Raw genomic sequence first — 17,225 nt, 5'->3', positions numbered from 1 at the left:
ATCTTTAACCCATTTTTGACAAACTAATGACAAGACAAACCAAAATGAATTGGGATGATCCATTTTACTATCTCAAATAGAGAGTCAAACACTCTCTTAATGCATGAAGATTTATTTAGGATTAACTTCCTTCGATAAATGTTCTTTCATAGACATAAATCTGAAGATAAAATTTATGATCGAGCATAAACTTTGAGAGATATAATTATTTTCCAACCATACCTCACAATCTTGGTTTTTCCCTGCTATTTTTTAATGTATTCAACCAAATACAATATGGAACACAAACATCCCATTAAAAAGATAGGGACGGGAGATTAGATTCCCCATCCCCATATTACTCTCTTAAAATTTTAGTTACAATCATATTTGTCGGAAATAAAGACTATAGACAAATTAAAAAAGAAGAATAGATAAGGTAGCGTGCTCCACGATAAATAAATAAAAAATAATTGAGTGAGATGCATCCGAAAAGTTGAGAAACTCATTGCAAATTGGCAATAAATGTGCTTCTTTGGCCACCACGGAAAAATTGATAACCGAAAAGAAAAGGAAACCCAACCAAATACCACCGTCGCTTTCCTCTGCTACGTCCCATTCACTCTGACAACAACAATTCATCATAGATGTTATAAGAAACCATTAGGCTCATCTATGTCAATTAATCTCTTTTATTTTTAAATTTTTAGGATTTAACCAAGTTAGATTTTTTAACAAATATTACTATATTAGTGATTAACGAAGTATATAAACAAACATAATATCATATCTTCCTCGTTCCCATTGATGGCATACGTAACGTGCGGGCCCCACTGCATGTTGTTGGATTGGACGTGGATGAGGAATTGAGGATTAGGATAGTGACACCCTTTTGTCTCTCTCTTAGGTGCATGCAAGGAATCTCTGTCGTTGTGTTCTCTTTGTCACGGGTTAGACTCAGACTAATGTCAGCCTCCTCCATTACCCTTTTTTACACTCACGCTCACATGTTATTGTAAAAATATACATTATAGACCATGTTTGAGTTGCCATCCAACATGTCACGCCACTTAATTCTTTTAAAACTAATGCAAGAGTAACAATCTGTCTAGAATCATGTTTAGTTTGCACTTCAAAATATTGTGGTATGCGTTTTAATGTAAATTTAAGCAATAAAAGTAAAATGAATATAAAAACAAAAATTTTGATTTGATAAAATTATTTTTACATTGAAGTTAATTTTTCAACATGCTCTAGATCTATTTGTAAACATATATAGTTTTGAGGCTTGCAAACAGTTACTCGAACATATGCCTGTTGTGTGACTTTTTGATATCTTAGATTTCAGTTGTGAAAATCGAGTTTTTTAAGTTATAATTGTTAAACATTAAGGTTTTATTAAAAGTATAACATCTTACTACTAACATGACACAACAATAACAGTATTATTTGACATATATATTGACTGACTGTGGCTTAATTTATATCTTTGGTTTCTCACAATTATAATCAAGAGCGATCAAGATATAAAAAGTATAATTAAGTCACATCAAATTTATGTGTTAAGCAATACAATACGTCAGTTATCATATCATTAATATGTCATTAGCTACTCTTGTGTAAACAAAATCTACTTAATATTTAATTGTAGATTAACATATGAAATAAAATCACACAATCACAATATTTAATGTGTGCAATTGGAACTTTGGAATCAAAATGCACAATCACAATTCTGTTATGGTGGGGTTTCCATTTTCCTCGTTTTGCTGCTATCCCTAGAAGAACACAAACCAAATTATAATGTAACTAAAAGTTTAAAAAAATGTGTTGTGGAGGTTCCTTCCAACAGTTGGGAATTCAGATTTGCAACAGCAAAAGGAAAATGTGATGGGCAGAACATGTGTTGAGTTCCCTGGACAAAGGTGGCCAGCAACAGTGGTGATCTTGGTTGGTGGCGGTCAAGAACCAGGTTTACGCTATTGTTTAGTGACATCTTGTCATTTTTTCTGGGGACTTACAATGGAGATGAGAGAAAGCAAAAAAATAGTATTATGGAGAAAGAAGCCAAAATAACATGAGATACGTGCCAAAATCAGAATCACTTGTATAATCCGACGGTTGGAAAATTTTTAATTGGACCTCTAGTTGGTATCTCTATGGGAGAGGATTCGGGTCCACTATTTTTTAATACAAAATGAAAATGGTAGCAACACACCATCCATTCATTCCTTCTAGTTTTGCCATTACTTGTTCACCATCCCCCAAAAAGGAATGGAGTAATGAGTAATCTCTTTTAGACCACAGCCAACTCGAAAGCGACATTAATGGTTTCTATGATCACGATGCATTGAACTAACAAACTACAGATACAACAATACATAAAAAGAGTTTATTGTTTGAATTGAATTTGCTACCAAAATAATCTTGTAAACAAAATATCTAATTCACTTTTCTACCATAAATGGATTAGGCTACAGAGGCATACTAGTATGTATTATGGACAAAGAATTGGGAGAATGTTGCTGCCTCAAAATAGAAAGTTGTGGTATGGACCATGGAAAATGAAAGCCTATTAACGTACTTTATGATTAGTAATGCATGTGCTTGCATATCATGCCAATGCTCTGATGATAGGTTAGGGTATGTACATGCAATGTTTTTAGACTTTAGAGGTAGAGAGCTAGGTACATGGACATTTTGGCAACTTGCATTAGGGGGTGCGAAAGCCAACACAAGCAGCTCCTTAATTAAGAGTACATAGGAACATTGCAATTCAGAGCCATTTCCTTAAAATGACATGTATAAATTAAGCAGCAGCAGCAGGGCATGTAAAGAAAGCAACAAAGATAATAAAAAAATTAAATAAATTCCAATTGTTTAATCTTTCGTTTAATGCTTGTCCATGAGCATTGAGCAAAAGCCTGTCGGCAAGAACCTTCGTAATAAAATTAAACTCTTTTTTTCAACCATAAAAAAAATATATCCCTAAAAAAACCATTAAAAATATAAGCAATATAACTTTGGTCATTGTTGATTGTTATGAATTTATTTCTTCAATAATGCAAAGTGTCATCGCTTTAATTAATTTGTTCTCTCTCTTAATAGTGCTTATACTTTTAGTAATTTCTATTTTTCTAATGGGTACACATTTAGGGGGAAAAAATGCAATCAAATGCGTAATGAAAAAAATGTTGCAAATCCCTGTTTGATAATCTGTGTTGTCACGTTGGCCCTTTGGATAAATGTATCTTGAATTTTCTATATTTTGAAGTCAAGCCCTTTAAGAAAATAACATGTTGACAATGGGCTGCCACTAATGTCCATAGCTTTGGATACACCAAAAATAGATCGGAGAGAATTAAGGCATGCTTTGTGATTTGGGAGAACAAGTTTTTAAATGAGATTATGCACAATTCTTCATTCAGATGAATTAAATTATCACTAACGAAAAGAAAAAAAGAAAGGTTAATTAAGTTATCATGTTAGCAAGGAAAACATAAATGAAAGATAATAAAATGAAATTCACAAAAATAAAAAGATAATAAAATGAAGGAAATGTAAAAACTCAACATAATACTTTGGAAAGCAGAGCGAAGCATAATTGAGTTAATCACATGATAAAGAAAAGGGCCATTAACACCTGGATAACTGGATTATGTTACCACCGACTCCATTCCTTTCTTGTTTTAACTTTTTAATCAGTTCCAAGATCCTTAGCTGACATAGATAACAACATAAATTTCGTCTAACTATGCATGTTCTTTCTCTATAAATGTTGTGTCGTCTTACCCCTTTGTGTTACAAGGCATGCGATATTGTCTTTGATCCTTGCCCTTGTAACAAATCCAGCAGACAATTTCAAGGATTCTAGCTGAATTTATGATTTATCCCATATGATGTCTTTGCTTCAACATCAACAAAATTTAAATACATTTTCTTAGGTACTTTAGTTGCTATTCTCTTATCATAATTAGAATTTCACCTAAGTAACTTGAGTGAATCTTTAATGTGAACCTTTATTACATAGATTATCCAAGTGAAACTTCAATTCTAATCGGATAATAACACCAAAAACACATGACGATCTGCACCTAAGTTTTGCTTTTTATTTGATCATCTTCCTCTCTGAATATACCTTGTTTCCTTGAATGCCTAGCATGCAGTGAACCACTGGTATAATCTTACTACTTATTCGGCCAATCAATTTACATAAAACAGATGATGCTAACTAGCTAAGCAATATAAGATTAAGATTAGTCCATAAAAAAGGAGAACAATAATCAAGGACAATCCTGTTTAGCACAAGCACTCAATAAAATCTAAAACAATACTAATCTAGAGAATTTCAACGAAGGTTTATCTAACAGTCACCTGGGTGGCTCTGTTCCTAATTTCTAAGACCTTCTTGTGAGAGTTTGAGTGCAGTGATGCTACAAAAGTGGGGCTAGATGCAGGCCGGTATTCAGCAAAGAGCCGGCCAGACCGGTATCGAACCCCACAGGCATTGCATAGGGTCTTAGGACCCATTGGTCCTTCTCTCCATTGCGGCGTCTTTGTCACCTCACAATGCAAGCATTTTCTGGGTGCAACTGACTCCTGTGATGAGGATCTCTTCATCTCAATTTTGTTAGCCGGCAGGGGAATATCCTTTTTCCTCTGCTTCTTTTTGAACTTGCATAATAATTCCCCAGAAGGCTGTGTTTGTATATCTGATTTGGAGAAATCCATCCTCTGAAATTTTTGAAAAGCCGGTGAAGTAAGGATAAAAGGAATAGAGTAAAGCAGGCTGATGTTTGAGAGACGCCGGCGTTTGGTACGGGGACGCTTTGTTGGGATGACAGGTAACTCAAAGTTGGAGTTCTCAACCGAGGGAGAACTACTACTGCTTTCAAAAACAGAAACTGGGCTGTTGGTTTGGAATTGGAGCAAATCTTTTCCTTTTAAAGAGACTTTCTGGACAGGAATAGTTTTGCCATATGCAGGTCTGACAGTCTTCGCTAGCTGTTTTTTTGGGAAAACACACATCAAAGCAACAAAAAAAGATAAAACAATCAGATCCACATAAGATGAATATGTGTATGTATCTAGATAAATAAAGAGGGAAATTTTCAACAGTACATAATGTCTTAAGCAACAAGAAAGAGAGATACTAGGTAATTTCTTCTAACATTTTATGTGTATGCCACAGAGCCATTCACATGAATTGAATGCTACAATTAAAAAACATGTACAGTTCTCAATTATCAGATGCCATAAAGTCAATAGTATCACGAACCAAAGAAACTTGTTGGTAAAACTACTTATGTCATTTGCAGCTTCAGTTCATGATTTGCATAGACTTGCCGATTGTTTGTGGCTAAACAAGCTGTATGATACAACTCAATCTACTTAATCCTTGCCGCAAGACAATTTCTATTTAATCTGAGATCACTGAGCAGTCTTAGCTTAGCTGTCAGCTATGAAGCACCAACTCCTACATGGATACCAGATGCAAAACGGACACCACAGCACAATTAATGCCCAAAATATAGGACACTTGAGGGAGGGGGGGGGGGGGGGTTAAGTTACTCCTAGAGTAACTCTAAAATCTTAACCATTAGATTCCAAGAAAAATGAATGGTGAGGATGAGGAGTAACTCTTTAGAGTTGCTCTTAGAATAACTTGATCCCTCCTTATATATGTATGTGTGTGGAGAGAGAATTAATTAAGACCTGGCGTAAGGGTGTCTGACACATGTCAAAGGCGTGTTTGACAAGTGCCGAACACGCTGACACACCATTTGGCAAGAGTGTCCGTGCTTCATAGGCTGTCAGCAACCTTGCCAGAGCATGATGTTTCCTTTATTTAAACCTATATAGACAGGAAAGGCTTTGGCCAGGAGGAGGGATATTCACTAATGTGTCATATACCAAGTTCAAGCACACATGACACATCTATCCATCTAATTCTAAAGGATCCAAGAAAGCAAATTTTACATGTTTTGATATATGAATACACATATACTCATCAATGTCATCATTCAGAATAACCAAAACACTTCCAACGTACAAGCATTGCATAGAATTTTTGTCACTTCTTGAGGGCAATACCACACAAAGTTAAGGCAGGCATGTGTACCAAGAAAATTGAGACAAAGATTTTCATGGTGTCAACTATTATATTTAAAAACTAATAGCAGCAAATTAAGCAATAAGCATATAAGAAAAGTTGTTAGTAGACAACTTTTGAACAGCAAGAAACAAATAAACATTTTAAGTATACCTTTAACTCAATAAAAGTTCCCTCTTCCATGATTTGAGTTTGAAACCAAAATGTACATAGAGAAGAAAAAAAAAAGCATAAGCAAGAGGATTCAAGGGAATTCGGAGAACCACTGGAAAGTTAGCTTTACTCCTCCTGTCACTTTGCCAGAGGAAACATCTAATGAGGACAGAATGTCAAAAATTAACTTACTAGCAGACTATGCAATGGCAGTAGCTGAATAAACCTGCTTACCATCAATCGTGGATACTTGATACAACATAAGTACAGTATGAAAAAAATGTGGGGATATGAGAAAATATTAAAAATTGGCGATACAATACAGCTTAGATATATTAACATGAATTAAAAAAACTTTTGAATAAATGCACAATTTCAGTGTTCGTAATGTGAGGAGACATTGGCATTTCTTATAAATACATAACTATATTAGTGCATGATGATCAAAGTTTACAAAATACATGTGATCATAAGAAAAAACTGTTCTTACAAATCTTTCCATTGCCCAGATCAAAATATACAATTTCCCCAATGAACATGTTACAAAGTTACATACTTCCCGCCAACCCCCATGTCAAAATGTCACAAAAAGTCTTAGCTCCATATAACTGCCCACTACTATAGCTATAAAGATACAAAGGAAAGATATAGCCTTATGTAATTTTAGTCCTTTTCAAAGTATCAAAGCCATATCTCAATTGTATCAGTCAAATAAATTTAAAAAATAAAGAATGGAGGATACTCCTTGGATAAACATCAAGGTGTGGTACACATACCAGTGTTGAATATGGCTATGACACTGAAACTGCCATTTTTAGAGTATTGGGCTTCATAGACTCCTTATCAAGTAAATGCATGAAAACTGAATCTTTAGCGTATTATTTTTACAAGTTTATCTTCTAAAATCTAAACTAGACTAACGTCATCCAATGAATCTGCTCTTATGCACAGAGAAGTTTGGCAAGGTATCTATATCTAACAGGGCAAGAGAAACACACAGAGTTGAGTCAAAGGATGTTAAAGCATTAAGATAATCTCCCCTCTCACTCACTCAGTATTACTTGCTGATTTTTTAGGCTTGAATTACCAATGTTTCTTACTTTTTTTTTTCAACCTGACAAATTTCCTGAACAACATTATTGTAGAAATTCACATCCCTGCTACAATGTCAGCTATCTAAGTAGGTCTACAGTGAAGGTTACATTCATTGAAAACAAATGAAATAGCCATTTGAGTAATCGAATTTGGAGAAAAGCAATCAAATCAACAAAATGTACGCTTCAATGTTCAGAGGGCGAACCCTGGTGCAGCGGTAAAGTTGTGCCTTGGTGACTTGTTGGTCATGGGTTCGAATCTGGAAACAGCCTCTTTGCATATGCAAGGGTAAGGCTGCGTACAACATCCCTCCCCCATACCTTCGCATAGCGAAGAGCCTCCGGGCAATGGGGTACGAAGTTTTTTAATGTTGATATGTTCATGTTGTTTCAGTTTCACATAATTAAACTACACACACAATAAATTTATCAGATACAGTTGAACTGAATTGAAGTAAAATTCCGAGTTTCCCCTCTACATTAGGCAACGGGACAACACGGTGGAACAAAATAGTCAACCACACAAAAGGCATCCATTCATAGAGGCATGAAATGAGGGCAGAAAACTCACAGAAGCAGAGAAACTCTTGCTGTCGAGTTTCGCATTCTCATTCCGAGTTTGTCCACAGAATGCAGAGGATTGTTGTAGTGGGAAAACTCCAAGTGGTGGTGGTGGGTCTTCAAGGAGTTTGAGCTGAGCATCCCAATCTTGTTCTTCCACAGCATCAGTTTCCACATCCTCAAAGTCAAGGGGCAAATCCAAAAGCTCCATGTCCATCACATCATCAAGACTCTCATCCGACAGACCATTGAAATTGTTGTCAAAAAACCAACAGTCCTTCATACTTGCAACACCTTAAACACAACAAAACCAACCATCGATTACTGGTTGAGAATTGTTTTTAAAAAAACGAAAAAAACATAGAAATTTAAGTCTAACAAAGGCTCATTGTCATAATGAGATTATTGTTATTATTAATTTTTTCATCGGGAAATGTTAGTTATTAGAATGTTAGTTTTTGTTAAATATTGAACCCACAACTTTTCTCCCTTCCCTTCTCCCTTAACAATCCAACGTACCTTATATCTCCTAATGAGATTATTATTATTATTACACTAAGCAAAAAAAAATAAAAATGGAGCTAGACTTGTTAAACCTACACCAAGAAAAAAAAAATGATAAACCAACAGTTAAGGAAAGCTCACGCTGCCTTATAAAAAACTAATGAAGACGCGGAAGCATAACATTGTACGCTGTTAATAGTATTACTGCAAAAACAAGAGCGGAGGAATGTATGCGCATAATGAAATAAAAAAGGAAGCAGGAAATGCAGAGAGTGTCGGAAAAAAAAAAGAAAAAAAAAGTGAAAGAAAGCATTTGACATTAGAAGTGAGAAGAAGAGACTCACGGTGACAGAGAGAGAGAGAGAGAGAGAGGACAGGTGAAAATGGCGCAACTCGAAACTCAACTCAAAGAGAGAGAGAGAGAGAAAGAGAAGATTCCTTTGTTATTATTTTTCTTGTTTTTTTACGGCGGTGGTGGCGCTACCGTGCGGAACCCCTTATCTGTACTCTCCCAGTCCTACCCTCGATCCAACTTTTTTCTATTCCCATGTGACATGTTTCTTCCTCTCTTTTTTATCCCAACCAATATTTTTATTTTTCTTTCTAAATTATTGCCTTATCTTAAATAATTTTATGTTGTTGTGATAGAATTTACATGAATATAGGCAAATCACACCGACGAGTAAAATCAGGGCCTAATGAGAATCATTACATTGGGATTTCTTCTTTTCTTCGTAATTCATAATTGCTGGCATCCATAGTAGACGTGGGACCACGCAGGCTAGTTGATCAATAAATTCGACGCTACTAATGCTTACAAGCTCGGAATAGATGTTAAGATCCACGTTCAAAGATGTAAAGAATACTACTAACTTTGGCGTAACTCGTAACTTAGTCACCGACAAGTGCCAAGATGTCAAGTTCGGATAACTTTTTTGTGAATGGTAAAAAAACTATAAAAATCACAATTAAAAATAGTAAGAAAATAAAATTTTGAATACGTTTCAGTATTACAAATATAAGTACCTTGTAAAATGTTTAAAAATTACTGAGCCAATCCCTAGTTAGAACCATCAGTAATTTAATCTTCTTTTTAACTGTATTAAGATTAGTACGTAGGGAACAAAGGTTACAAGTACTCACAACCTTTAGCTATGAAACTCCCTTATCGCATTATGTTGTTGGGTACAGCATACAGGTTGGTTGGCGCAAAAAAAACAATGGAATGCTTCTTTTTTTTTTTAAAGAAAAAATAAAATAAAATTAATTACATGATAACCACAGTTCATAGTTGCAGAGTTAACCCCCATAACCAGCTGAATGTCGTCAAATGAAAAAGAATAGTGGACAAAAATGAAAATAAAAGTAAAAAGGAAACGCCTAACAGAAATCAAGAACTGGGATTCTCATCAATGGACAAAACTTAGAACAAAATCCAGTTTAACTGTATAAGCTATACGACCGGGGATGAGAATATCGATGGTTCAATTCAAACCATGGCTTTGTCTAAAATATCTGTTCTCTAAAATCTTTTAGACTCTGTGATCCCACATATTATGATTTAATTACTTTCACTTCTTAACTTTGGACGTTCTTCTTCTCACATTTACAATTAGTAAGAATAAGAAAATGAAGAAGACACAAGTAATTGCTAGCGTAACGACCCTCCAGAGGCCATATGCACTGCCTGATATGTTGTCCCAACTCTCCTGCAATTTAACATCGTAAAATCAATCAAAATTCAAGGCACCATTTTGGTGCAAGTCACCAAATGTCTTCCAGCAGTTGCTGCCTTCCACCAGCAGAGAGATCTAAGAATTATCCACATATATCGCATTTCTTACTCATTTTATGCATCTTATACATATACATAGTCTTCATTTCATGGATATATACACACAAATTCTTCACACATAAGCTTTATAATGAAAGATAGGTTTCAAAATTCATAGATATTTTTAAAAAATAAAATTAAAATCTAATACAGATGAGCCATTTACACCATTTTGTTGTAAAGTTGTCCTAAGATAAAATTCAAATAAATAATATGCATAAAATAGATAAGTGACTCTGGATATCAGATCTTGAAGCTACTGTTGTGACCATGATTTTTTTTTTTTTTTAATTTCAAGTTATCCAAAATTAAGACTCCCAAACTTCTCCAGCCATTAACTCCAATGGATATGATTATCTGAAGAGAGAAAATACATAAAACCAGCAGTCATACCTCAGTAATCAGCAATGAGGTTTTATGTTGTTTATTGAAAATGGCTTTTGCATATTCATAGAGCTGTAAGTCAAGGTCATTAAGAGACCGTATCTTGTGGAGAATCTCTTCAGGAACCTGAAGACGTGCCTGTAAAATCACACAAATCATTAGAAAATAGAAAGGGATAACACAATAGTAAAAGCTACAGCAGGCTGTAGAACTCTCCAATCAAACACCTAAAGTCAGATGTCAACATTAATCAGACACTACAGACTCAGGCATTGGTAACTAAAAATTCTAAAAAAAATGTAACAGACCTTGAAACGATTTGTCAATGCATAAAAAAGTTCCATATTCATGTCATATATTCTAAATTTTCTAATATATGTACATAGCAATTTCATTTGCATACATGATATTCTGTACCACAGATACCAATAAAAAAAATGTGTGATACATGCATTTCACATAAAATGTATTAGCATGTCATAAACTTCTAAAAATATAACCAGAGTATGAACTCAAGATTAATTATCTTCTTTAGCAGTGATATGGATATGGACTACCCATGTCAAGAAACTCTGGTCACATAATCATGAGATTTCCAGCTATAATGCATGCAAATGTCAATGTTAAAGCATCCTTACTGATTTGAAAGTCTGTGAAATGATTTTAGAGATACAAATATTTGCACAATGAAAGAGTGTACAACACAAGTATCCCAGTCCCAGACTGCACACAAATTTGAAACCAAAGTCTAAATAGCTTGAAATACAGGCACCACCTACCCATGCAAGAAATACATATGCTGGACAGTAGTATTTGTCTACACCTGGCGAGTGAGTGGAGGGGGAATAGCTATTCACACACACATGATAGAATGATATTATGTGAGCATTAAAACAGCTAAGCTTACCTCCTTTGTAAAGTTCACTGGAGAAATCCTCTTCAAAGAAGAGATGCGTCGGCGTGACTGGGCCTTACGTAAATTGGAAATGCAGACTTCATAAGCATCCATTAGTTCTCCAACAGTCATCTAAAATAAACAACAGATCAACAAGCTGTTAAATATGAGAAACAGATAATATCTGGTAAGCCCATAAAGCCACCACATTTGCTAAGAAAACAAGCTTACATTAAATTCTGTTGCTTCTCCCCCTTCACTTGAAGTAACCGCACTTTCTCCTCTGTCCAAGGTACTATTCTGTTTTGCAGTGAGAAATGTTGTAAGAATGCATTCCATATTCAAACATCAATAACAAAGTTCCACCATCAAAGAGATGCTTCTTACCTGATGTTCACTGCTATCGGGATCATTATCCGTAAATGAACTCCTTTCTGTAGTACAAGGACACGATCAATGCCATATATCAATGAAAATGCATCACAATCTATGTCCAAGACTCTAAATGTCAACACCAAGATTTTAACCAATGGTCATATATAACATGATACTTAACACACTGATCTGAAAATATTACATGTTTAGGTGCAAGCAAGAATATGACCCTCTTAAACCAAAAAAAAGAATGAATCCACACCATTCTCCAAATTCTGCACCATTTTAGACACCATTGCTTTTGTAACTTAAGAAAAAGTTTGACGGACACAAAGAATTGTTTAACCACACTAACCTGTCTTATCAGTAGTTTCCAGGCTAGTGTTTGGTGCATTAAGTTGTGATATCACTTGAGCACCAACCACATTTGCAAACATTGTGGCAGATTTTCTGTGCTCCTCAGTAAGACCAACATATAACATCTCATCCAGTCTCTTCTGCAAGATGTACAAGCACTGAAGCACATGCTATAACAGTATTGAAGAAAGGAACGGTATGGGAAGCAAACAAGTATATGATGCAACTATCACAACTTCAAAAGCCTATTTAATACCTTTGCAACTTGTAGCACATATTTACCAAGAGTCTTATATTTCTGTACACAATGGCGCACTTCATGTGCTTCTGCTATATAAGAATTGTTTGTCAAACCTGCAACCTGATAATTGAGCAGTACACCAAACTTTATTACATATAATACAGAAATCATTATCAAGTATCAAGTGCATACATGATTTGAGCTTTTTAATTGCATTTGGGGGTTTAAATTTGCAGGATATGCAACTAAAATTAAGCACTGCACATCCCATCTTGTTAACCAAGTTCTATTTAAATCAAAGCTATGGTATTGGTGTTTGCTAAGGCATAAGGTGAGAGTGGGTCATACAACAATAAAATGGGTAAGCAGTCTTGTAGCTTAAAAATTACATGCATTCTTTTTTTTTTTGCATAAATTATTAGTGGCATCAGAGCAGAAACACAGACTCCAGGGAAACATACTCTAGTTGAATCATGATACTAAAACAGTAAGATATTCATAGTATTTCCAGATAATGAAGCATTAGAATCTCAACACTGCTAAAGAAACAGCTGCTGAAGTACCTGGAATGTGGCTCCATTATGTACAACATCCACAGCCACAGGATCATTGATGTATTCTTGTAATGGCATTGCAAAATCTTCCATGTCATAAGAATCATTGCTTTCAATGATATTCAGTCCCCTACTGTACCTAGCTTCTCTCTGTCAATTAAGGTCTATGTCAATCATACATTGGAAGTACAGAAGAACATGTAAAAGTAATGGACCATTAGTATAACCTAGCACTTGAAAACATACATTAGCCAACAGAAAGACATCATGAAGCAAATAATTCACTTTCTTTTTTGGCAACTTCAATGACAAATATTTCCATCTTCAACAATAAATGAATGGCTACACTTGCATATTTAAACACATTTACATCCATAATCATGTTCAAGATTACATTTCAAACAAGAATCAGGCTTCAAGCTCTTTAATACAAGTTATTATAGTGTATCAGCAAATAGACTCTTACAACCTTGCATGAATTTAGAAGCATGGAATGGAAATAAAATTTGCATAAAAGCTCAATGTAAAACAATAAATAAAATAAGCATACCCTAGCAAATAGGTCTTCCCTCATCCATGGAACCAGATACTTCCAAGGCCAGATATCCAGTGTGCTTACTCCTTTAGTCTTAGAGCTTAGGCGTAAAGCCATCTTTGTTGCGGACGTCAAGTTTGGATGCACCAAAAATCTAGCTGCAACCTCTATTGAGAATTCATAAGTACTAAAAACACGGTCAACTGGATCCCTAAGTATGGTAACAACAGAAGTTCTCTCCCTTGGAAGTTTGGACGTTATACTATAGTCATCATGTGTAACTAACAGCCTGCATTTTGGTTTACTGCAAATTCACAAAAACAATGGAACACAAAAATAATAAATTTATGTTGGATTTCACAGTGTAATTTTATTTTAATCTAAAATGTGGGTTTTCAACAATGGACTAAGACTATTCGTGAGAATGTTGAGACCTTATAGAAGCTGCTATGCTTTAGATGTGAAGAAAAAACAGCTGTGAAGATCTGTCATAATTTTGTTGAATAAAAATATCATAAAGACTGCTGTAAAAAAAATGTCAAAGCAGCTGAAAACACCTAGTTTACAAAGACGTGGGTTATAATTACTATAAGCTACAAGGTCCTAAACCTGGCAAGAGAAAATGTCAAAGAACCTAATAAATGTTAAAGGCCATTTTAGGTATTATAATAATGTTATAGACTACTCAACATCCACAGCAGCTTAAAAAATGTTATCTAAGGCACTCCTAAAAAGCTTTAGAGACCTTTAAAAGCCACAAGCCCACAACTCTGCCACATGGGGCTACTAATACTACTCACTAGAACTACAAGTGCCACAAAATTTACTCCACCAACACCCAAATCACTCATTTAAGCATTTTAAAAAATGCAGCAACAAAAACCACATGCGGGCATAATAATAATTGAAGAAGAACAATTAATAAAATAATGAATTCACTCAGGCAGCAGCAGCACCTTGGATCAAAGCGCAACTTATCATACGAGCGAGGACACTCCAGATAGCTGGGATACAATTTCTTCAAAAAACTGCAGAAACAACACAACCAACAAAAACAGGTTAATGAATTCAATTAAAGAAAAATCAGTCAAATCACTCAAGGCTAAATCTCGTATGAGGAATTAAATTACCAGTGAAAATAGGTTCTCCCTCCCGTTCTAGGAACATGCAGAAAAAACAGCAAATCTCTTAATGTGTGCTTATCATCTTTTGTCATTTCCTCATCGAGCGAAGAACGCGCCCAACTCTTAACAACGCTTTCGCAGCGTCCATAATCATTTTCCGCAAAAGAACCATTCACTGACACCAAAAAACAAAAAAATCAAAACCAAACAACATTTAATCCCCAAACAGAGAATCGGAGGATCAATCAATAAAAAATAAAAATAAAAATATATGAATGATTGATACCCACCTAATCCGAGAAGAATGAGTAACAAGACGCAGAGCTTGAGAGCAGGATCCATACATACATACATACATACACGAAACCCCTACTCCTGAGAGAAAGAAGAAGGAAAAGTGAAAACCCTAACGAGAGAAGAGAGAGAGAGAGAGAAGGAACAAAACAATGGTAGGTAATGGACCTACCTGTATCGAATTACGGGATCTCGTGCTCATAAATTGGCAGAAGTGTGTGTGTTTTGGGACTCCGATGCGGACCCACTCGCTCGCCTCGAAAACCCGTTTTGTGAATGTTTCTGAGTGGAGCACAGATTTTCTGGGCAGCCAAACAGAAACTTTCCCGGGAAAATAAATGGGAAAGAAACTGGAGGCGAGTCAGCGGCGTTTAAATTGAAACGTAAGACTCAAGTCTAATTTTTAGTGATTCTGTGATTGAAACGGCGAAGAATGAAGCCAGGAACCTTTTTCTCGCGCACAATGTGGTAAAAACGGTAAAAAAAATTAAAAATTAAATGGTAAAAGCGAACTATGAGAAATGGCAGCAATAGTTTTGCTGATTTTTGCTATGTTGCAAAAATGGAAAACTGAATCAGACGGGAAAATGTTTTATAGGATTATTACATAAAATTCGCGTTATAACTTTTTTAAGTATGAAAATTCTTGATTTTAGCTTGTAATTTAAACCAACATTTTATATTTAGTATATGATATTAGAATTTAGTTTACTGATGGAAATAAATCATGCCATTGCTGATAAAAAGTTAAATAAAGTCTTAAGATAAAATTTCGACACTTTTTTGGTTTGGAGGGGAAGGGGAAAGGGGTATTAACGCTTACATTAAAAAATACTAAAAATTAATTCTACTTTTTGTTTTCTTATATGATTCATATATTAGGTAAGTGAGTATAGGAAATTTCTTGATACCATTTTCAATAATATAATTTCTTAACTTATTTATCCTAAAAAAAATAAGGGAATAACAAATATAACTAGATAATATGTTCAAATAAACTAATAATATAACTTACTAACACGTTTATATTAAAAAAAAAATAATCTCTCTCTCTCTCTCTCTCTCTCTCTCTATATATATATATATATATATATATATATATATATATATATTGTCAAATGTCATTTATTGTTTTTATGAAATATTCAATAGTTATTCTTTTAATATAGTACACGTTTTTATTTTATTAAATACTTTTAACCTTTTTCTTTATAGAATTCTTTTTCATTAGAAAGTTCTAGCATTATTAAACTTACATAAATAATCTTTCTAAAACTTATGTAAACTAGTATTTTAGCATGTGTAATGCACATGATAAATTTATATTTTTATACAATTAAATATTATAATTAATAAATATTTTAAACTTAAACAATATACTTTAAATTTATAAAAAAAATTATATTACGATACAAGATTTTTTATTTTGCTGGACAAAGGGCAAAGCCCAACTAAGAAGATAAAGAAATGGAGTTTACATCAGAAAATAAAAAATTAGAAAATATTATTTTAACTATTGATTTTTTTTAAAATATTGAAATTTAATTTAAAAAATACAGATAAAAAGGTAAATTAAAAGAGATGAGTTTAAGAAAATCAAGTATATGATAAAGATAAAAGGAAAATGGCTTGAAATGGTCGAGAAAGAAATTTTTTGGGACTAATTGTTAAATCAAATAATTAAAAAAATTGAAAAGATTAAAAATTAAGAAGTACTATGTTCGAAAGAAATAAAAAACAAAAGGGAATAAACTTTAGAAATTGCGACACATATGGCTTCCACATTGGGTTATGGACACTGTGAACCATTTTTCTGTTTATTGATTTAACTTTTCAGCATGATAGTGGAGGCTTCACTCAAACCACAAATGTCACCACACTTGTTGTGACTTATCTAAATTGAAAAATGATAGTTGCATGTAATGGGTTCTTAGACTTTTTTGTTTCTCACATGTATTCCTCCTTTGCAATACCAATTGTCTTGAGCTAATTAAATTACATATATCCATGTTCACATTTATGATAGCTTAGAATCTTAGACTTCAATTTCCCAGTTATTCTGTATCGTCCAACCATTCAACAGTAACACCATCTCTATTTGCGCCCAAGGAAAATGTCAATGCCATAATATTATTTTTATGTCTTGTATTTTAATTACATGTGATTGTAATTCCTTTCATTTTGACTATTCCTTTATAATTTTTCAGTTATCAAGTTTTGGGATATTGA

The 17,225-nt window shown here is 34.0% G+C and overlaps 2 protein-coding genes across 2 annotated transcripts; both read right to left on the bottom strand.

Moving 5' to 3' along the window:
• Nucleotides 1-4,068: 4,068 nt before the first annotated feature.
• LOC114377158 (GATA transcription factor 11-like) lies at nucleotides 4,069-8,964 on the bottom strand. The gene is made up of 3 exons (XM_028335564.1): nucleotides 8,748-8,964; nucleotides 7,910-8,193; nucleotides 4,069-4,983 (listed from the first exon to the last, which is right to left on the bottom strand). The coding sequence occupies exons 2-3, from the start codon at nucleotides 8,180-8,182 to the stop codon at nucleotides 4,339-4,341; spliced, it is 918 nt and encodes a 305-aa protein (XP_028191365.1). The 5' UTR covers nucleotides 8,183-8,193; nucleotides 8,748-8,964; the 3' UTR covers nucleotides 4,069-4,338.
• A 730-nt stretch (nucleotides 8,965-9,694) lies between these two features.
• LOC114377605 (protein-tyrosine sulfotransferase) lies at nucleotides 9,695-15,446 on the bottom strand. The gene is made up of 13 exons (XM_028336200.1): nucleotides 15,169-15,446; nucleotides 14,993-15,077; nucleotides 14,709-14,877; nucleotides 14,535-14,606; nucleotides 13,594-13,882; nucleotides 13,053-13,193; nucleotides 12,505-12,609; nucleotides 12,247-12,388; nucleotides 11,904-11,950; nucleotides 11,748-11,816; nucleotides 11,529-11,648; nucleotides 10,631-10,759; nucleotides 9,695-10,112 (listed from the first exon to the last, which is right to left on the bottom strand). The coding sequence occupies exons 2-13, from the start codon at nucleotides 15,054-15,056 to the stop codon at nucleotides 9,975-9,977; spliced, it is 1,485 nt and encodes a 494-aa protein (XP_028192001.1). The 5' UTR covers nucleotides 15,057-15,077; nucleotides 15,169-15,446; the 3' UTR covers nucleotides 9,695-9,974.
• Nucleotides 15,447-17,225: the final 1,779 nt, after the last annotated feature.

Source organism: Glycine soja, chromosome 11, assembly GCF_004193775.1.
Source record: "Glycine soja cultivar W05 chromosome 11, ASM419377v2, whole genome shotgun sequence".
NCBI classification, from domain to species: domain Eukaryota; kingdom Viridiplantae; phylum Streptophyta; class Magnoliopsida; order Fabales; family Fabaceae; genus Glycine; species Glycine soja.
The sequence above is the reverse complement of the archived record's forward strand: the minus strand, read 5'-3'. Positions and strand labels throughout refer to the sequence as shown.